At 40.0% G+C, this 21,907-nt stretch overlaps 2 protein-coding genes across 6 annotated transcripts in view; one reads left to right on the top strand and one right to left on the bottom strand.

The window, feature by feature from the left end:
- The window catches only part of LOC125895273 (afadin- and alpha-actinin-binding protein-like), a 35,384-nt gene extending 27,048 nt beyond the window's left edge, over nt 1-8,336 (top strand). For both annotated transcript variants that reach the window (XR_007450165.1, XR_007450164.1), the window contains exon 17: nt 8,208-8,336. The gene's annotated coding sequence lies outside the window, so the exon portion shown is untranslated. The remainder of the gene's footprint in view (nt 1-8,207) is intronic.
- On the bottom strand, nt 8,004-16,928 carry LOC125895270 (vitellogenin-2-like). Of its 4 annotated transcripts, none has more exons than XM_049586957.1 (34): nt 16,889-16,928; nt 16,529-16,549; nt 16,242-16,393; nt 15,859-16,110; nt 15,609-15,770; nt 15,365-15,513; nt 15,116-15,266; nt 14,862-15,019; nt 14,610-14,775; nt 14,396-14,521; nt 14,081-14,299; nt 13,759-13,976; nt 13,562-13,659; nt 13,351-13,475; nt 12,914-13,015; nt 12,719-12,838; nt 12,446-12,632; nt 12,271-12,364; nt 11,961-12,146; nt 11,728-11,878; nt 11,425-11,641; nt 10,926-11,338; nt 10,790-10,834; nt 10,640-10,708; nt 10,343-10,549; nt 10,118-10,260; nt 9,717-9,855; nt 9,476-9,605; nt 9,205-9,388; nt 9,019-9,113; nt 8,825-8,919; nt 8,559-8,724; nt 8,214-8,375; nt 8,004-8,113 (listed from the first exon to the last, which is right to left on the bottom strand). In XM_049586957.1, the coding sequence occupies exons 1-34, from the start codon at nt 16,926-16,928 to the stop codon at nt 8,004-8,006; spliced, it is 5,052 nt and encodes a 1,683-aa protein (XP_049442914.1). The 4 variants fall into 4 exon arrangements, with proteins under 4 accessions (XP_049442914.1, XP_049442916.1, XP_049442917.1 ...); XM_049586959.1 differs by having other exon boundaries at nt 10,790-10,819; nt 11,049-11,338; XM_049586960.1 differs by having other exon boundaries at nt 11,067-11,338.
- Between the last annotated feature and the right edge of the window lie 4,979 nt (nt 16,929-21,907).

The raw sequence follows: 21,907 nt of genomic DNA, 5'->3' as shown, positions 1-21,907 counted from the left end.
TGTGATTGGTTGTCACAGACATGCCTTTTTGTTAGCCTGAAAGGTATGGACACCCAGTGGAAATGAAGTGAACTGCTGACGGTGAAAGTGTTCTCATTGTTAGTGTGATCACTCTGCTGATGGAAGGTTGAGACACACTCAAGTCATCACTGATGCATTTTTCCATTTTTCTTATTTTACTGTTAATTAGTATTGTGTTAACAAGTACACATCATACATTCACAAAATAACTAAAACCAACACACCTCTAGGTGAGAGGGTTCTCTACACATCACTGAATTATGACAAAAATAAACTGACCTGTGACAATGTGAGCACCGCCTATACACATACAGTCAATATACAGTTGATGTGGGTTTCATTTGAATGTATATAATGGTAACATCAAAACAAACAAACAAAATGAAATTAATCGAAATGAATAAAATGAAATATGCTATCATATCATACTATCATACTATTCAGGAGACATAATGCGGGAGTAAGATTGATATTTGTGCCTAGACTATCTATGATCTTTTCTGTAACCCTCTGCCAGTAGGCAGTTAAGTTGGGGCAGTAAAGGAACATGGAGAAGATCTCCTTTATCTGTTTTGCAGCGCCAACACAGGTTTGACTCACTCAACCCAAGTCTATTAATCCTCACTGGTGTCCAGTATAGTCTATTGACTATTTTAAACTGGATAAGTTTGGACCTGGCGTCTCTCATTGGACTTAGCATCTCCCCAGTCAATCTGCTCCATTCTTCCTCCTCATAAGTTATTCCCAAGTCTCTTTTCCACACAACCTTTAAGCCTGTTGTATTACCCTTAAACTCACTAATAAGATGATTATAAATTTTACCCACAAGGTGAGGCATTGTACTTAATAATATAAATTTAGAGGAGATAGGAGATCGGATTGGCAGCTCAATACCTCTGGGGGCTGCCTTTGACATGCAATCCCTGAGCTGTAAGAATTTCCAGAAATCTCTGTTATGCAGGTACTATGTTTCCTTTAATTCTTTAAATGATTTTAAAATATTGTTGTCACAGAGACATTGGATATGCTTGATTCCTTTAGTATGCCACTCTCTCCAGAAGAACACCTTTCCCCCTATTTTTAATAAAGGGTTATTCCATATTGATGATGAGCCTGTAAGAAAAGGAGATACTCCTTCTTTCTTATGCATATAGTGCCAGATGTCCCTTGTATTAGAGATTATAGGATTCTGTCCTTGTAACTTTGGCCTATGGCTCAGATAGTCTGCCGCTTTAAATGGAGCATTTAATTCTTCTTCTAAATTCACCCATAGAGGTTTGTCCTTTCTATTTGAGAGCAGGAATGTTATCTGGGCCCCTATAAATGCTTCCTGGTAGAGCCTCATATTAGGAAGTCTCAGACCCCCACATTCTACTTTCGCTTGTAGTCTTATTATTTTCATTCTCGCCCTTTTCCCAGCCCAGATAGACTGATTGAACATTTTATCTATGGTTTTGAAAATGGTCACTGGGATATTTAACGGTATCATGCTTAAAAGGTAGTTCAACTTTGGGGCTATGGCCATTTTTATAGCTTGTATTCTCCCCCATAATGATATTTGTAATTTATCCCATCCCTTGAGTAGAAGTTCTATTTTAGTCAATACTGGATTGAAGTTAACCAATATCATATTCACTAGTCCTGGATTCAAAAGGATCCCAAGATATTTTAAAATTTTAGCTACCCACTTAAATTTCCAATTAGAAAATTACTTTTGTAACAGCTTTTGGAAAGTGGCATCACTTCAGACTTATTCCAATTGATCATGTATCCCGATATGGATGAGAATGAGTTGATAGTTTCCAAAATGGCGGGCACCGACTTCTGAGGGTCCGATATCAAGGCCAAAATGTCATCTGCAAAAATTAATAATTTGTTTTCTTGACCACCCATTGTTATTCCTGTGATTGATTTGTTTGATCTTATGGCTTCTGCAAGGGGTTGCAGTGCTATAATCAACAAGAGTGGTGAGAGTGGGTCTCCCTGTTTTGTCCCTCATCCTGCTACAAAAGCCTCTGACCTCAGACCATTAGTTGTTACCATAGATTTAGGCTGGCTATAGATGAGCTTAATAATGTTCTGAAGTCCCAAACCAAAACCAAATTCTTGTAAGGCAAAAATGAGGTAGCTCCAGCTAACACGATCAAATGCTTTGTTTGCATCTAGAGACAAAGCAGCTGTTGGAGTATCTAAATCCTTGACTTTCCAGATTAAATGAAGTAAGCGTCTGAGACTATCTGAGGAGGTCCTGCCTTTCACAAACCCCACCTGATCTGGATGAATGATGGAAGCTATTACATTGTTTATTCTGATTGCAAAGATTTTTGTAAAAAGCTTTTCATTACAGCATGGTAGGCTAATTGGCCTATAACTTCCACACTCCAGGGGGTCTTTTCCCTTTTTCAATATAAGGGTAATTATTGACTCTGTCATCGAAGGAGGGAGTTGCCCCATATCAATGGCTGAGCTAAATGTTTTGAGCATCTCAGGGCCAAGATCCTCTGCAAACCGCTTGTAAAATTCACTTGGTGGGATCCCATCTATACCTGGGGTTTTCCCCGAAGGCAGGGATTGTATTGTTTTATTCACCTCCTCAAGTGTTGACGTTCCAGATACCTTATATGTTCGTCTGATAGCTTAGGGAGATTTAAATGTTCAAAGAATTTTTTTGCTTTATCTAAGTCCAGTTCACCCTCTGACCTATAAAGCTCTTCATAGAACTGTTTAAACACACTGTTGATTTCTTTGTGATTAGTAATGAGAGCGCCAGTTTTGTCTCTCATTGCCCCTGTTTGATGAGCAGCTTCTCTGGCTTTCAACTGACTGGCCAGTAGTTTGCTGGCTTTTTCACCAGATTCGTACCATTTTTGTTTTAATCTATAGAGAGAATATTCTGCTATTCTGGGAAATGTGTGCGTATCATTAATGAGATCAACCACATATTATTCCTGCACGATCAAATCTGTAGCATTTCATTTACTCACTGTCATCCAGTGTTTGGAGAATCTTTGTGTTTCCACCATTTTTTCCTCTCCTTAAGAAACTCTTAAACCTCTTAAAAGTCCTTCTCCCTGCTCCTAATAGTTTTTCACCTGAACAGCTCTTTTAAGATCTAAGATGCTCTGTGAATAACTTTTGTCTTTACAAGGACCTAGTCTTAACTTTAAGGGGAAATTCTAAGAAAGCGTCACAATTATGGGAATTTTCTTAGAATTTCGTCACTGGGAGCAGCTCTTTATACTTAGGAAGCTTTGTGAATACGGCCCCTGAGTGTCAGCAAAACTAATGAGATCATTTTTGACTTGGGAAGGAAGTAGCAAAGGTGGTACCCTGGTGTCCACATCACTGAGGCTGACTCAGGCACTGCACATTGACTCAGTGGTTAGAAAGGCAAGGCAGAGACTGTTTTACCTGACACACCTGAGGAAATTCTGTTTATGTCCTCAAATATAGAGGAATTTCTACTCCCTACTATCAAGAGCGTCCTGACAGGGAGCATCCCTGCTTGGTGCAGAAACAGCATTGAACAGATTGGGTCTGCGAAGAGGGGTTCCTTCAGCTGAGCACGCTGTGGACGCTGCTCTATCGTGCATAAAGGATGTTTATACCAGACTCTGCAAAAAAAAAAAACCCCACCATCAAACAGCCCAGCCACCCAGATGACAGCCTTTTCAGCCTGCTGAGGTCGGGGAGGAGGTACTGGTTATACCAGGCCAGCACTGAGAGGCTCAGGAAAGGCTTCTACCCTAAAGCCATACTGGATGATGATCCTGCCCTATCCTAAATACTGACATTTACTTATTATTACTCCTACTACAAATTGACTGAACTGACAACTACAGTTCACTAAAAGCACGTTTTATGATTTCATGTGACAAATAAATTGATTGAAATTGACTGAAGTGAATTTCCTTCATGTATTTGAAGTTGTTACCACGTGCTCTCTGGCATTTCCATATTCATTTCTTTCCCATCTCCCTTTTATCAATTCCATGTCTATAAATATTTGGTAAAAATAACATATAACTTTCTTATCTCTGTTCCCTGTTTGTAATTTTATCAAGAAATCCTCAGTTGGAGTGGGCCCCAAGACTTCCAATTCTGTATGTTTTGTTAAAAAAAAATAATTGTAAATATCTGAAAAAGAAAAAGCATGTGATAGGAAGCATACATTCCTCTCATATCTGTTCAAGTTATTTAAGGCTGCCATCCTTGGAGAGTTGGTGTTAATTAGTAAGTCCATGTGCTGAACATTTTCTAAAACCTACACTTTCTATGTAACTCTATATGTGAGGGTACAAAATCCTTTATGGATTTAATATTAGTTTGTGCTGAAATGGCCTTAAGTTATCCAAAGTGACTGTGTTTTCTCCAAGTGTTTAGTGTGGCTCCAGGCCATTCAGCCATTTAAGTTTTTTAGGGGAACATGTTGAAAAGTCAAGGTCTTAACACATAATGCTTTTTTTTTTTTTTTAAATATTGAGCCAGTATGTCCATAATAAATCCAAAATCCATAAAGGTTTAATTTATGAGGCCCAAAAATAACATTTAATTTTTATTTATTCTACTTTGTCAAAGACAGACTTTGCACATGAATCATGTTTTTGCCAGGCTATGACTCAGCAACTTTTTAAAAAGAATACTCATACGAACAGTATGAATAACTCAACTTTTACTGCAGCTGCTCTGAGATTATAAAGACCTTGTTGTTTATTTTAGCGTGGCTGATTGTGAGAAAGATGAGCAGATGGATTAGTTGTCATTTGTCATTAAATTGTTCAAACACTTTCATACCTTGTTCTAGGCTAAACAAACCAGCTGCCAGCTGAATCTTCATATTTAACCTACAGACATGAGCTGCTCATGCTGTAACACACCCAGGCTGTTATTTGCTTAAATCACTGAAATCAATGGGCCTATATTTTGGGACAGGCGTCAATATAGGACAGGCCTTTAATTCCTTTCACACAAACTTTAGTCAGCAAAGACTGGGGAAAACAATAAACCAGTATGAATATTACCTGTTTAAGAATTAGGCTTCAGTTAATGTAGCAATTATGAATCATTCATTTGATCTAGTTCAGACAGACAGTGCATCAGAGAGACAGAGTTACGGCACCCAGCATACCAACACGCCACCGCTTTATACTGTTAAAACAATATTCACAATTTGGATTAACTTTTATGAAAAACCCTTTTGATTCTTTTGATCTAAGGACCCTTATGAACTAAGTAGGAATAACTAACAGAGTAATCAAGGAATGGATACATAACTTGAGGTAGCCAACAACTGGCTTTTATATATCCAAAGAACTTCTGTCAAAAAAATGAACTGCTTGGCAAACAGACCAGGCGTTTGATTGAGACAGCCGCTTTTTGTCAAAATGTGTAGCCACACCAGGCTAGTGAAAGGGACTGGGAGTTTATGTTAGCCTGAATGTCAGACTGAAGCTCCCAGAACCTTCAGTCTGACATCGCCGCCATTGAAGGCGATTTACAAGGGGGAGGAAATTTGATTTTTTTCCCTAACCAATCAGTAGAGATCAACGACTCACCCAGAATCTGACGTCATTAGTATCCATGCCTTGGGGGTGCAGAAAACAAGCGAGCACTGCCCGTTTAAAATGTCGCCCAGCTGCATCGCCGTTAAATCCAGTTTAGCAGCTTCTTTAATTTGGTCCTCCATTAACGCGAGTAGTGGCAAAATACCACGATAGCATCGTTAATGTGGTCTGTAGGATCTGTAGCGGTAGCCATTGTTGCTATCCTCACCAGTTACCGGCGCACAGCTTGACATCAGCATGGCGCTGATTGGCTAATCGCTAGACCTGCCCCCACCCCCGGCATTCATTGGTCCTTCCATCGTTTGGACGAGATAAATCACAAATTCATTGCAGTATGCCAGACCAGAGATGCAAGCCTACTCAGTTGAATAGGCGGGGTCTATGGTCTGGAACCAAGCTAAGTTTATTTGGGACTATGCTTTTAATTGCAGTTTTACGGTAATTAGCTAACTAATTAATATACTTAAGTACTTTAATGAAACTTCAGTCAGTCTCCAATAAAACCACAACTACATCATCCCCTGTAATTTTTGCTATTATATACTGTATGACAGATATATTAACAAGAGTCAAAAACATTTTGATTAAAAAAATCTACCCTTACAGAAACCACTTTCACGATGATTCAATGTTTTGTGATGTTTCTTTAATGAGCTTAGATATTCATTCATTCATTTTCCATATAAATGAATGCAGTGGGGCTGGAGCCCTGTCCCAGCTGACATGGGGCAAGAGGCAGGCTACACCCTGGACAGGTTGCCTGACTATCACAGGGCTAACACATGGAGACAGACAACCATTCACACTCACATTCACACCTACGGGCAATTTAGAGTTGCTAATTAACCTAATCTGCAGGTTTTTGGACTGTGGGAGGAAGCTGGAGTACCTGCAGAAAACCTACCCTGACATGGGAAGAACATGCAAACTCTGAACAAAAGGGCCCCCCCACCCTGGAGTTCGAACCCCCCAACCTGGGTTCAATCTAGGAACTCTCTTGCTTCGAGGCGACAATGCTAACCACTGCTGCCCAGACAGTAATAATTAACTATAACCATGAGTGGAATGTGACAAAGTAAGCTACAGTTACAAGTGCTGTAGACCTACTTAAATTTGACGTACTTTTAATTTACTTGAGTATTTTAATCTCATGCCACGTTATACTTCTACTCAAAGAAGTAAACATTGTACTTTTTCTCTGCTACAGTTATTTGATAACTTTAGTTACTAGTTACTTTACAAAGTGATAAAAACAGCAGCAAACATTTAAGTCCTTGACTTCAGTCCTAGCACTAATGATAGTCAAGGACTGAAACGTTTGCTGCCGTTTTTATCACTTTCCAAAATTATTTTTTGCATTTTGAGCACTCTTCTTTTTGTGCACAGATGTTTTGAATAAATTTACATTTTTTGAAATTGTTCTCAGCCTGTGAACCTTTTTTATGGCTGTCGAGCTCAGTTGAATTGATGTGCAGGTATTTCTTCTGCCATCCTCTCTTGATTGTCCATTGTACCGATGCACCCAAGACAAACTTTTTTGTTGCCCTAAGTCGGCGCAGTTTCAAAGCAGCCTTAAGACTTAGAAATATATTTGGCAATTATTTTGATAATCATTTGTCATTTTTTTCATGCAAAGACATTTCATGGTTCCTGCTTCTTAAATGTAAGGACCCGCTGCTTCTCCTTGTATTCATTTGTGCTATTTTGATGTACTGTATGGAACTACTTTATAATTTTCTGCATGAGTTCTTATATTTTAAATACTTAAATAAATCTTTCTGATTGTACTTATGTACTTTTATTTAAGTAACATTTTCTATAGGACTTGTATTTGTATCTGTGTTTCTATAGTGTGATATTAGTACCTTTACTTAAGTAAAGGATCTGACTTTAACATGAAGAGCAGAATAGACTTCAGAGAATCGAGACTTCAGTGTTTAAGATAATTACGTCAAAGAGAGGGGTCAGTCCTTTTTGAACTCTTATGGAGCCACATTCAGCGTAGATCTTTATGACACTATAGTTTATAGTTTTACCAAAAATTGTAAGAAAAAAATGTTTATCACTGAAAATACCTTGTTAAAAGTGGATAGAATTTGTATAGAATTTGTGTCGCTAAATTGTTTAACATTTAATGTAGAGTTGATTAGCTTTTTTCTTTATTTCAGTGGGAGAAATATTTCATATTCACTGTAACTCTCTTTCATTTTAGCATGTGTAAAAATGAGTATAATAGATGAATGAGCTCTCAGTAGATGTTTTTGTGTTTGCTTTATTGCCTCATAGCAGCAGCATTTCCAAAGAATTGCAGGCAACTGATGCTTCTGCAATTTATTTAAATTTACAGTTCAAACAAAGTGATTAACAGCACTTGTATGAAACAAAAACTACAACATAGTATGACTGAAGGCGATGAGATTAAGCGCATTGAGTGGTGCAGCGACAGGCCAGGTGTGCTTCTGCTGTTTCCCTCAGGTCAATGCACTTCTCATAGATGCTGCTCAGACCCTCAGAGTTCAGGTTAGAATCTGAAAAAATGGAGATAGTAAAGCAGTTAGGTGCTGTACAAAATAACAAGATGTAATATGTTTCAGATTTGTGAAACAGCTGTTTTTCTTTCAGACTCACCAATGGGCACGCAGTGGTAGCCGACAGTGACGGTGGTGGTTCTCACTGGCAGGCAGCCGGGCAGGCAGCGCATCACGGGCTCAACAGAGTAGCATTTGGACTCCTGGCCTTGAAGGATCACCTGCTTCTCCAGCTTCACAGATTCGAGTTTCATGTAACACTCTGGGAAAGGGTGAAAAAGCAAGGTACGTACTGTAAATCTACATATGTTTATCTACAGCAGCCCTTAGCAGAAGCGAGATTCTGATATTCATTGTTTCTAGATAGTTTTGACCATGCAAATTAGTTTATATGTTGCCAATATGAGTGTAACTGATATTCCTATAAAGGTATTGTGACTGTTACCAGAAGCATCACGGCAGCTCTTTGCAGGCACAATCCAGGAATGAGCGTAGCTGACAGCGTTCTTGGACACGCGCTCGTTAGGTGTGCGGTACTCCTGTCTGATTTCACCGTCGGCCTTTCCACAGAGTCCACAGGTCTGTCCCTTCATCCAGTCCACAACTTTAACCTGGAGAAAAAGACCAAACAATTGGGTGTTTGCTCCATGGAGAGTAATGAATCTAAATTAAACTTAAATCTTAAAGATGAAGTCAGATGTCTTGTATCACCTTCAGTGCGTTCAGATCAAGGTAGACCTCCTGGAGACCATGGCTGGGAGCATGGAGAGCAATGCCCTCACCTCTCTGTTTGATCTGAATTTTGCCTAAAATGGACGTAAATACGTATAAATATGTGATTTTAACACTCACAAAGTGAATTATTTTAGCGTGACAGTTAAATTTGAATTAATAGAATAATAAACCTGTGGGATGCTGATATGGCAGGTTGCTGATGGGGATTTCTACTCCGTTAACCTTAGCCATGATGACACTGTCCTTTGGATACAGGTCCACATCACTGTTGGAAAACAATTAAAATACATGTATGAAAGTTAATGTCTGGATTTCTTTCCAGTTCTTACAATTTAGAGATAAACACTCATTCTTACATGTTTGCGATCTTAATGTTGAGCTGGTTCTGTTCCTGTGTTTGATCCCTCTTCAGCAGAACAATGAATTTAAGTTCCTGGGTGCAATCCTGAGCCAAAACCTGGTAGCAAGAGTGAGGCATCTCATTCTTGTATTTCCTCTTGTTGAATGTGGTCAGTGTGTCTTTGGCCATGGTGCACTCAACTACAGTGGGAAGAAAAGATTAATCAGTAAATTAGTTACTAACTAATCACCCCAACTATTCAGTATGATCTGCTTAAATGTTTTCACCTGCATGAGCCTTGGAGATCATGTAGGAGACCCTGTCAGCCCAGTTGTTCTGGTATGGCACCAGCTCAGCAGCAGTTTCTCCGATTGGCAGGGAAATGGGGAGACCCACACCAAGTTTGTAAATTGTCCTCTGTATTAATGAAATATCAAAATGGTTATGAAGAGTGTATATATGCAACTTGGGTGGGAAAGTATGATTCAGACATTTTCTGTGTGTAAATAATGGAGAGTAAAACTGTACCTTTGGTGTCTTCAGCACAACGTTCAGGCTAGTCTCAGTAGCAACAGCCACAGACAGTTTGATCTGGTTACGAACATTTTTGACCTTTGCCAGGTTTATTTCGTATTCCTTAGCGAGGCGGGAAATGAGCTCAGAGATCCTAGGTAGACATAAAGCTTGAGGTTATTAATTTCAATTTTTAATACGTGTGTGGTAGATAGGTTTGTTGGAAAATGAAATCATGCAAAAACAAAGTCATGAATTCCCACTTTCATATACGTTCAGGATGCCTGATAATGACCGAAATGTTGCAATGTCAATGAAGGTAGTTGCTGAGAGTAGGTAGGAATTCATTACCTTGTTTTACACATTTTATAAATCATATTAAAATGTTTGAAGTCTGCATTAGTTTGTGACATTACTCTTTTGCGTAGCGCTTCATGCTTGGTGGAAGTTTCTCCCAGGTAATCTTCATGCGGGCAGCAGGTTCTTTACCCACAGCACCAGTCTCAGCCGTGATCTCAGTCTCGTACTGCTTGCACTCAATGCCCCAGGCAATCTTGGCCTAAGAGAAATTTAATCAGACTTAAAATCTCAAGCATCACACAGATCTCTAACAACTGTTGCACCAAGTTAAGGTTTTTTACCATCAGCTTGTGGCGGCTCAGCATCACACCATCTGCGCAGATTCTCCAGTGGTCGTTCTCGGCCAGGTTGGCAAAAATGAGCTGCAGTCTAGCAGTAGCTTTGTCAAAATAAGCTGCAATCTGGTATCCCTGAATCTTGTGGTCGGCTCTCACAGCACGGATGAGAATGGTCACAGCAGGAGTGACGGCATTAGCGAGGTACTTGGCCTTAAAGTGCAAACCAGAGAGTGATGTTAATTAAAGTTTAGATTTTTCCCACTGAATATAAGAGACTATAAATGGCTTCTGATGACTTACTTTATTGTAGATGGCCTCGAAGCTGTAGGCGCTGCTCTTGCTGCTGGCACGGACTGTGGAAAGGGCATGCTGCAAACAAAGATACCATATATTTAGCCTGTTTAAAACTTGATGAACACAATGTGGGTGTCTCATCAATCTGATAATTACCTGGTGGATGTGGTGCTTGGTAAACTTCATCTCATACAGTTCTTGCTGCAGTAGAAAAAATAGCAGATTAATTCCTGCACCTACATTTTTGATTATGCAGGGTGTTTTTGCACATTAAGAGTGAAAGCTGTCTCACCTTGGACAGTAAGCTGGACCTGGAGGAGCTGGAGCTGGAAGAGCGGCTGCTGGAAAGGAGAGATGAACGGCTGCTTGATGCACTGCTGGAGGAGCTGCTCAGTCTCTTTGATACCTTGCTGACTGGAGCGGTAATGTCAACCATCTTGCTCTTGCGGCGAGAGGAGGAGCTGGATGATGCAGAGGAGGAGACGCTTGAGCGGGAGCTGCTGTAACGAGAGCTGCTGGAACTGGAAGAAGCTGATGTGCTGTTCTTCAGACCAGGAACCAGGATTTTCTTGAGTTTCATCAGGACATTCTTGTCCTCGAGAATTTCCTCTTCCTCGCTCAGGTTGATAACTTTGATGATCTTTTCTGCTGCTTTTTCTCCAACCTGGACCTCAATTTCAATCTTCTCGATGATTGGTCCGGCAGCTACAACCAAATAGACAAATGGATTTTTAGCAACTTTTTACACAGCTACTTGTATCAGTAATTTTATTTTTATCCATTTTACTTGCCTGGAGCAACCTCAACTAAGACAGCATGTTTTCCAATCATGGCATAGAGAGGGCAGTCTCTGATAAAGGCAGCGTTGCGAGACTCAATCTCAGTGCATGCCTTGATTCCAAAGGTTTCAATCTCAGCACACATTTTCTTCTCAAAGGCCTTGGTGAGTTTCAGTTTTCTGGTAATTTTACTTGGCAGGTCAACGGGAATGATTTCAGATGATGCTGACTGTAAAAGCACAACAGAAGTCACCACATTCATTTGTAACAGTTTAGATAATTGTGTTTGAAAAGTAAGCAGTACATCAAACTCACCATGCTACCAGCCAGAGAGGATGCCATCCATGAGATCTTTGAAGAGAAGGACTCCCTTGACAACCGTTTTGCAACTTCAGCTGGAATCATTGGTGTGAATTTGGCAGCTGCGAGGTCTTCCACATTTCTTGCAACAGCAAAAGTCTCAACGCTGTTGGAGACAGGAAAAACAGCTTTAAGAAAACAGAATTTTAAAACTGAGTGACACATGCTAGTGACAAGGAAGTACATACAGTGCGGATGCAATCTTATCGACGCCCTGGACAGGCAGGAGCTGAAGCTTGAAGTTGCCCTTAATCATGTCGATTCTTGCTTCCACCTTTGCAGGAACAATTGTGTGAACTCTGGCTCTTGACAGCAGGGCAGCCTGGATGAAAGCAGTATTCACTCCCATAACTGCATAGGTATGCATGGAAATACTGCAAGAGACAGACAATGTCAACTTAAGTTTAAGTTTAAGTTTATTCACTTTATTAATCCCCCTGAGGGGAAACTCAATGTTTCAGATGAGGAGAAGATTAATTAGTTATTAAGTAAGCTTACCTTGGAGTAATGGCAGCCCTCATGTTGATGTCAGACTTCAGAAGCTGGGCAGCATGGAAGTTTTCAGGCAGAGGTGGTGTCACAGTGGCTTGGACTATGAAAAGAACATGTTTTAATATTAGTGGAAATAATTTTCTCAAATCAGCAACAGTTAAGTTACATGAGTGAAACTTACATTCAACAGATGCAGCAGCCATAGCAGCAGTATAGAAACTGAGCTCCATGGGCAGACCAACAGTGGTGGGAAGAATGCGACGAACCTCGGCAACCAGCATTGGTTTAGCATAATGCAGTGTGAAACCTGACAGCAGAGCATCCAAAGCCTTCCTGCCATAAGTCTGAATTGCTGGTCCAGTGGCAAGCTGTAAACATGGAATTCCTTGTAAGACATCAGATTTTTAATACATTTATCACTTAGAATTCATTTGTAAAGTAGAAGATGCTGTACCTCAATAATCTGATCAATAATGGCTTTGTTGACGTTGGCAAATGCAATTTCCTGTCCGAAGAATTTCACATACACAGAGGCTAGGGGCTGGCTGGTAGGATGAGCCCTCCAATCAGAAAGCTGTTTGAGGAAGAAACAGCAAATTAAACACTGTAGCTCCTATGAACAAAATGTGCTAAAATCCCTGAAACTCACAGCCTTCATAACTGCTTTCATCTTGGTCATCCTGTCAGCATTCTCAGGAGCCTCAGGGATTTTCAGAAGGGCCTCCTGGATTCCCTCGGTTCTCACTCCAAGCTGAAAAAAAAAAGCATTTGATGGGTGAGTGTTTTTAAAAAATATTACTAACAGTTTAATGTGCAAGGTGTATATACATAGATATGCTGGTCTGCCCTGGTGAAAATAATTGATGGCCAGCATTTTTTCAAGTCTGTGGCACACTCACTTTTTAAGCTAGCATGAGGGGAGTGGTATCTTATAAAACAAGACAACCTATGACATCCACTGGTACCAGCCATGTCGGAATAGCTTTTTGGGAAGGGGCTAAATAATGCCTAAACCCTATGAAAAAGTTCTGCATGTGAAGAGCCTTCCATTCTGTCAACTTGCAATGTAGGACATGATTGTCATACCTCAAGAACATCAGCATAAGCTCCTGCCATGTAGGTGCGAGCCTTAGCAACAATGGCTCTTGGCAGAACAGTTGCAGCATCGTTGACGTAGAAGGCGCTAGCGGCAGCACCCATCATGTAGGGGCCTGCAAGGCAAAATACAAGAGCCGTCAAACCAAGTGATTTAATCAGAAGTCTCTGTTAACAAGTTATTATTCTGTTATGCTCTTACTGTGGTAGGCATCAATATAGAGAGCTCTGCTGAAGCGGTAGCTCAGTCTGTCAAATTTGGGACTGAGGATCTTCACAGCAACGTTACAGGCAGCAGCACTGAAAGTAAAGTAAAATATGTGAGTTTTTTTGTGCTAGGTTGTTTAAATAGCCAAAAAAAAAAAAAAGAAATGCAAAAGGAAATATTTAAGCTCTTACACAGAGGCCAAGTCAGGAGCGGTGTTCTTGGTCATGGCCTTCATGTATGAATACACAAAGCTAGCGACCTGCAGATTTTTTTCTTGCAAGAGGGCATCGGCAAGAGTAGTCACCAGACCCATGGGCAGCTTGGTCTCAAACAGTACGATAGCAGCAACCATGCGGAGCTCTGGGTGGAGAGCCTTGTTCATGAACATCTGAACAGCGGCATCCTGGATCTAATTTACAAAGGTGAATGTTATGAATAAAACTGCACACAACAAAGCAGGTCTTAGGACACTTTATCTCAGTAATAGAAGTCATTTGAAAAATATAATCTCACCAGCTTGGGCTCCTTCTTCGCAATGTTCCTCAGGGCCAGAACAGCGTCAATGTGAACTCTGAGTGGCAAAGCAGCAGCAGCACTGCCAAAGCCAGGCAGGAGCTTCATGATTGGCTTGAGGCTGGCAGGATGTCCAGCATTACCTAGGACTTTGAGAAGGATGATGAGCTCCTCAGTTTCACCTCTGGCAACAGCTTGGACAAGAAGTTCGTGGATGGGCTATGGGAGGAACAGAAAATCGTTGATGTCATTGACGTTATAACTGAATATTAGTCTATAAAACACACACACACACACACACAAAAAGATACATACCCTCACAAGCTCAGCTGGGCAGGTTGGGGTCTCCGCACAGTATTTAGCAATCAGGGTGCCATAGCCCAGCATGACAATCTCACGCAGAACTGGGTTTTCTTGGATCTTCTGGTTTGCAGCCAGGCCCTGAGGAATGATGAAATAAACAACTGATTTTACATCCCAGTTCTCACGTCATTACAAACAGTCAAGAAAACTTTTAACGTTGACTTACTTCAGCAAGCTTGATGGCCTCCAGGTCGGCTGTCACCATGTGCACAGATGCCAGCAGTGCCTGAGCAGCTTCAGCAATAGTCAGCTCACCAGCAGTGAACTTCTCCTTGAGGAACTTCAGAGCAACGTGGGTACCAATGGCAGGGATAGCATGCAGGATAAAGTGCCTGGGAAAGAAAAATATATTATTATTATTATATTATCCATGGCAGGCTTTTTTCATGGCTCTTCGCTGACTGAAAGTCACAGTTACCTGTGATCGGGTCTAGCTTTAAACTGAGTCCAGAGGGCCTCAATGCTCTCAAGTCTGGCCACACGCAGCAGCTGGACGAGCTCAATAAACTTCAGAGGGGCGTCTTCATGGACCTTGGCCACATTGTTGGTCACTAGGTGGTTCAGGATCTCAACAATCTGTCACAAAACAAAATTTCTCCCATGTTAAAGTTTGATGCCACAGGACTAATTCAACACAAAAATCTGATTGATAGAGAGTATTTCCTGAAGTACCTGAGCCTCAGCGTTGCTGATCCTCAGAAGCTGGATGGGTGTCTGGAGAAGCTCGCTACCAAACTCATACTGCAGGGATCCACGGTGAAGATATTCAGCTCTGATGGGCTCCACTGGGGTCTTCTCAATCTCCAGGAATGTCAGGACTTGCCTGTGAATATACATAATATGCATTGTGACATTTTGTGCTGAGAATAGTGCTTAACAAACTGTTATTGCACTCTTTTAAAAAAAATCTAAAACACCTACTTAGCCTCCATCTGGGCAGCACCATTCAAGATGTTGAAAGGTGAGAACTGGATGAGCTCTGTTGCAGATGCCTCCAGGATCAGAGCGCCTGTGGCTGCTGGCTTGATGATGTAGTTAAAAGCAGCGGTTCCCTTCAGGGTCTTTCCTCTCTGTATTGACAAGACCCAAAATGTCATCACACTGGCAGTGTCCAGAAGTGTTGTGTATTAGAGAGTATGACTTAAGAGAGGGAATTTGCACTTACAGCCTCACACTCAGCGCATCTCTCTGTGTAAGCCAGACCGATGTCCTTGATGATTCTCTCCTGGCAGTGGCTCAGGTCCTTGGTCTTGGTCAACAGGATGCGATCAGCCTTTGCGTCCTCAGTGATGACATAGTGGGTCTTGCACACACCCTGTGCGCCAGGCTAGTTCACAGAAATCCAATCACAGTTTGTCATTTTAACTATGGTGGCATTTTATAGGTGGAACTCTATAAAGATGAGTTAGTTTTACCTCTTGCAGCTCATAGACGTTCTGAGTCTTCTTGATGTTCAGCTGGAAGACGTTGAGGATTCCCCTGTAGATGTTCAGCACAGTTGCAGAGATGCCAGCTGGAGCGAAAACTTTGCCGACAACACCGTTGGCATACTCAAACTTGATGGGTGTCAGGAGCTGAGCAGCCAGGGCTGATGTGAGCTTGGTGGCCGGGATGAAAGCATCCTTGGGCCAGATGCCACTGTACTCGAAGATTTCAGGGTCAACAAGCTGTAAGGAAGAGTGACAGTTTGAATTATCTGAACGCTTGATTATTTATAAGGAAAATGGAAAATCGTTATTCTAGTTTATTCGGCGTAAATCAGAAATAAATAGTATTAAAACATTTTATTGGTCTTTACTTTCAGCATGAAGATGTCGGCAGCCGCTGCACTGATCATAACTTTGCTACGGACTTTCACTCCGGCCCGTGCCAGGCCCTCCTCAGGCAGGCCACCCATAACAAGGGCTTCATATTTGTAGACATAGGTCTTTCCAGCTGCAAACTCAGGGGCTACAGTGATATACAAGAAAATAAAAAACTAATGAATGCATTTGCATTTCAATAAAATTTTGAAAAAGAGAAACAGAAGCCTTCTACATTAATACACCAGAATTGCATTTTTCATGTAATACAATGACTACTTACCAAAGTTGACCTGGTAACCCGCTACAAAAGAAGAATAAAATGTTATTGTGGTGTTCATAAAATACAAAAACAGAAGAAAAAAGAATTTGTAAAGGTTTTTTATATGCCATCTTTTTTTTTCCAAACTGTATTTAAGTGCCAAGACAGTTGGTAAAACTGGAGAACCTAATGTCTCAGCAAGTTCACTTGTAGTTCTCTTAATGATTTAATTTATTTTCCTATTTTATCTTCATACGATACAATATCACTGGAGAAATTCTACCCTGTACTCCTCGACAGGACAGTGCTATTATCTCACTCTACAAGTAGCAACATTTTCAGAACTTAAAATTCTAAGTTAAATCTTAGTTGCATACTCACCCGCAAGGGCCAAAGTGAAGGCTAGCACAAACACCCTCATGGCTGGTGAATGTGAAGGACTGCAAGCTGAGTCTTCCTTTTATAGCCAGTTTTCGCTGAGTGTGTGCCCAACGAAATGTATGATTAACTAAATATCAGCTGTCATTGTCACTGATGTTACCATGTCCTGACATGCAGATTAGACAGAGTATAACACGGATGAAAATGTCACTGTTGTAACAAGTTGTCTCAACCTGACTCTTGGTTTTCCTGGCACAAACAGCTTGATGTCCAAAATCCAGAGATGTTTTCTCTCTGGTGGCATAACACATTTTAAACAGACAAAATGCAGTGTTATACAATTTTACAGCATTACACATTTATATGGGTTAATCTATAAATATTTAACCTTCATACATTTCTCTGCACAGCGATATTTGACATTTTAACTTACACATTTCATTTAATAAATGGCCAAAATTTAACTGTTAAAGTTTTGAGGCATCTACCGCCTTAAACTCACATAAATGATGATAAAAACATTATTGTGAAATAGGATATTATAAATATGCTTTAAAATAGAGTGGCTTTAGTTGCATAAATTTACAAATGTTCCAGTTTTCAATAAAATGTCATCGTGTCATGACCTGCAATTTTCACCTGTCTGCCTGATTCAAGAACTGTTGACTCTCCAAACAGCAATCCAACACTTGTTTACTTAAGTTTCATACACGCAGTGTTTCAAAATCATTACACTGAAGATAAAACTATCAAAATCAAGTAATTTAAATCAAAATTCATATAATAATGATCCTTTTTTTAAGCTATATATTCTATTACTGTCATGCAAGGATTTTTGCCAGGCCAGCAAGAGGCACAACAATAAATGTAAACTAAGACTCAGAATGTAGTGCACACATTTTCAAACACTACTACGTTTATTTATGGAGCATATTTAAAAACATCTAACAAAGTGCTTTACAAAAAGATTAAATAAAACAGAAGAATTATCAAATATGAACACAGACATTAGGGAATAAGCAATGCACGCAATTTGGCCAATATTTGATTAAAGTAGCCCTCAGGATTGAATAAATAAATGAAGAACAAAATTATTTGTTCACCGTTATTTGTTTAATAACTTGCAATAATTTCTTCAATCACTGTTTGATTTTACCTCTCTGTAATCGTTCATTGGCGGGCATTTTTTTTGGCCCAGGACACATATGTGGCTACCTCTGCTTTTCAAAATAAGATAATAAGCAATAAATAAGTGATATGTATAGTGATCTGGGCCTTTATCATTTAAAATGTGTAATTCTTATTTAATTGGAGAGCTGTACACAGTAGCCCAGGGCACATTGGTGTTCACACTGTGAAAGAATGTGGCCACATGAGGCCCAGACCATCTCTTGATGTGATTAATACCAGGTCTAAACAGGCTCTTTGATTGCTCCGCTTTCCATATCTCCTGGGTTAAGCCTTTGAAGGGGAGCCCACACATTGAAAGTATCACAGCAGTGACCCAGACCAGCCTGGAGGCATGTCAGGAGCCATCCATGTCACAAAATGTCAGCACGTTCCTAGTTGCACAATTACTTTGCCTACTTTTGTCCCCTGACATGTACTAACTCTCTTGTTGTTTCGGATCCTGCCACTCCCACCTTTCCTGCAGAAACCCTGCGACCACCTGCACTCCTGTTCCCACCTCCTCTTTAGCCCAGTAGCATGCAGGCCCACTTCCAAAACTGATCTTTTTACAAAACTTGACCATAACTTGACCACATTGGTGACATCTCTGAGCAATGAAGGCTACCACATGGTCTGGATTTAGAAACTAAAACTGTGTATCACTTAAATTAGTAGCATGTAATGGTATTCAATATGCAGGGGTGAAGTTTTGTAGAAAGCAAAGTGCCATGTAAGTGTAATCAGATAGGTCAGCATAAAAACAAGTGTCAGTCATGTGTCCATGCTGTTGGGCATGGGGAGATAGTTTGCCCGTTCAATAATCCATCCATGCTGCTGGGTTCTAAAAGCAAAGGAAATTCTCCCTTTACTTTATCACTGTGATTCCCTGTATTCAGGGCTCAGTCAGAAGGCCATTTCCCGTCTCTACCTTGTACAAAACTCGGATGCCAGACTTTCAACTAATTCCAAGAGACAAGACCATATACTGTAACTCCCACCCTTGCAATGCTACACTGGCTACCTGTTAAGTATAGAATTGAATTTAACCGTTAATAATCATTTTTAAAGCGCTACATGGCGTTGCTCCAATATATATTATTGATCTACTTATGCCCGCTGCCTGCGCTCCTCAGGTAGGACCCTAGTAACTGTTCCTACTGCCTGCCTCGTTACAAAAGGAAACGGGGCATCCTCTGTTAGAGCCAGCTTTGGAAATCCTTACCTGAGCAACTTAGGTTGGCAAACTCAGTGTCATAGTTTAAAACACTCCTTAAAACATACTTTTACACAAAGGCTTTTTTACAGTAAATTGGTTGTATGTCTAGTTTCTATCCTTCTTTTTTATTATTTATTTATCTGGTCTTAGCCTATGTTCATTGTTTTAATTGCTGTTTTAACCTTGATGGTGTATACTGTTTTATTTGTCTCATAAAGCACTTTGTAACTGTGTTTTGAAAAGTGCTGTACAAATAAAGTTTATTATTATTCACTTCCTCCTGTTCATGCATCACTGAGCAAGGCATTTTAACTCCGTATTATACTGATGTGGACAGAACATGACAGACACTGTTGTGTGATGACTCAATATGCATGTTTCTTTAATGGACATTGACAAACCCTCAAGCAAATTGGACCTTTATCTCAACAAAACTCCTTTATAATGCTAGGCCATGAGTGTTTGTTGCATGGGACAGTGGTCACTTTTAAAAGTCATCAGATATCATCATTTGAAGCATAGTTTTGGTTAAAAAAAAAAGTCAGTTCATGCCAAATGCACAAGAAGTTTTCCGTGTATGTTTTCTCCCAGAAAGCCAATTCTGGAGAAAAAATGTGTACATTTTTACCCAAACCATTTTTTGCCTCCTAATAAAGTGGATGGGAATGAGGCTGGAGGATCCAAGACTCATGCCTCATCCCTATCCATCCCGACCAGTACCCTGCTCCTCAATCTTTGTTGGAGCTGGTGTGCTGTAGTTGCAAGTCAGGTTGCGGCACTATGTGATGCAAATGCCATCGTCAATGACTTGATTGCTCCCTAGCCTGTACAGAGTATAGAGGTGTGCGTGAATGTGTCGGCACATTTGGATGAGGACATAGAGTGACGATAACATGTAGGTCTACAGTCAGGGCATGTTTCAAGTTTAGCCTCATTTAAGGTTTTGTTTTGTGTGCTGAAATGCATCTTGGTTTTCATGGAAAACATCACTAAGACAAATTTGTATGCGCAGAAAATTCAATAATGTTTTAATTGACTTGAAATTGACAGCTACAGATGTAACCAAGATTCTATGAATACTGGATGTCCGCTGAAAAGGTACCATACCATAACCATACAATATTTTCATATGTTACAAGGCACACTACCCTGGATTGCTTTAAAGTGCAGTTAAAACATGTTGGGAAGTTAAATGTTTACATGTAGATGTTATTCAGTATATAATTTCATCTCAAAATTATATTTTAGACACTATTTAGACACTTCTATTTGATCAAATCCCCAAATATAGTGTAACTTGAATCCACCTTTGAGTAAAAGTGTCCATTTTCTGTTGCAGACTTGCTGTCATTCGTTCCATCGTGTTTACCATTTTAAATCTCTGTGTCCACTGGGTTATAGTTGGTGGTTTTGCGTCTTTCCAGTTCATTGTTATAATTTTCTTGAAAATCAGTATGAGTATCCTCAGTATATACCTCTGATCCGTGCTATATCTATCTTTAGGTATAACTCCTAACAGAAATATTAGTTCGTCTGGTGGGACATCTACCGCCATGATTTTATCAATTTCTTTCCTAACACTCCCCCAGAGCCCCTAAATTATTGGGCAGTCCCAAAAAATATGCATGTGATCCCCAATTTTTCCACAATTTCTCCAACACAATGCCACTGAGGATTCTTTCATGTATGACGAGATGATGAGGGGGGTATTAAAGTATCTGATTTTTATTTTCCAATCAAACTCTTTCCATAATTGAATTCTGATTCCTTTATGACAGTTTGCACACAGATCTTCCCATATATTATCGTCAGCTCCCATTTTTTTTCTTAATGTTCCAGGTATTTTGTGTGACATCATTAACAAGTCTTTTGTATATATGAGATAAATGTTTTTTTTTTATTTGGAAGGCATTATTCTGCGATACCGATTAAATATTCTTCTATTTGATTTGGGCTTTTGCTGACTGTCTCTCTTTCTTTATGACTTGTGATATAGTGTCGTATTTGGAAGCACCTGTGCAAATCACTTGGTGCGAGTGCAAACTGTCTTTGAAGTTGGGAAAATGATTTGAATTCTGTTCCATTAAATAACTGGTTGATTGTATTGAGACCCTTATCGGCCCATCTGATTTTGGTATACTTTTAACATGTTATTTAGGCTAGTGTCTTTAAGGATCACATAAAACCTTGAATGATTACTTAAGCAGTTTTCCCTGGGTCAATCCACAGATTGACTGTACGGAAGCATATTGCACTCACTTGACAAATAAAAAAAATCTGTTTTATTGAATAATTTTTTCTGTTTTTCGGAGTAATTTTGTTGATGTTTTTGTTTGTTTCGTGGTATTTTTTTGTTTTTGTTTTTCTGAGTATTTTTTTCTGAGTTAAGAGCAATAGAACAACAGACGCTTTCATTCCTTTCTTGAGAGCTCAATATAATGGAAGCAAACATGACCCGCTTGTTTAGTTTAATCCAGTTTAATTTGTTTTGGGTTTGAGACACTGGGTGATACTCGTCTTTAAGTCATATAGATGGTGTTATCATTAGTTTGTCGACTTCACGCAGGTACCTTAAGACTTTGCGGTTATTCAGACAAAAAGCCCATTCAGATCTGCTGGACATTGCAGTGTTT

The sequence above is a fragment of the Epinephelus fuscoguttatus genome, linkage group LG10 (genome assembly GCF_011397635.1).
Source record: "Epinephelus fuscoguttatus linkage group LG10, E.fuscoguttatus.final_Chr_v1".
In the NCBI taxonomy this organism is placed as follows: Eukaryota; Metazoa; Chordata; class Actinopteri; order Perciformes; family Serranidae; genus Epinephelus; species Epinephelus fuscoguttatus.
Note: the sequence above shows the minus strand (reverse complement) of the source record. Positions and strands in the feature narration are given on the sequence as shown.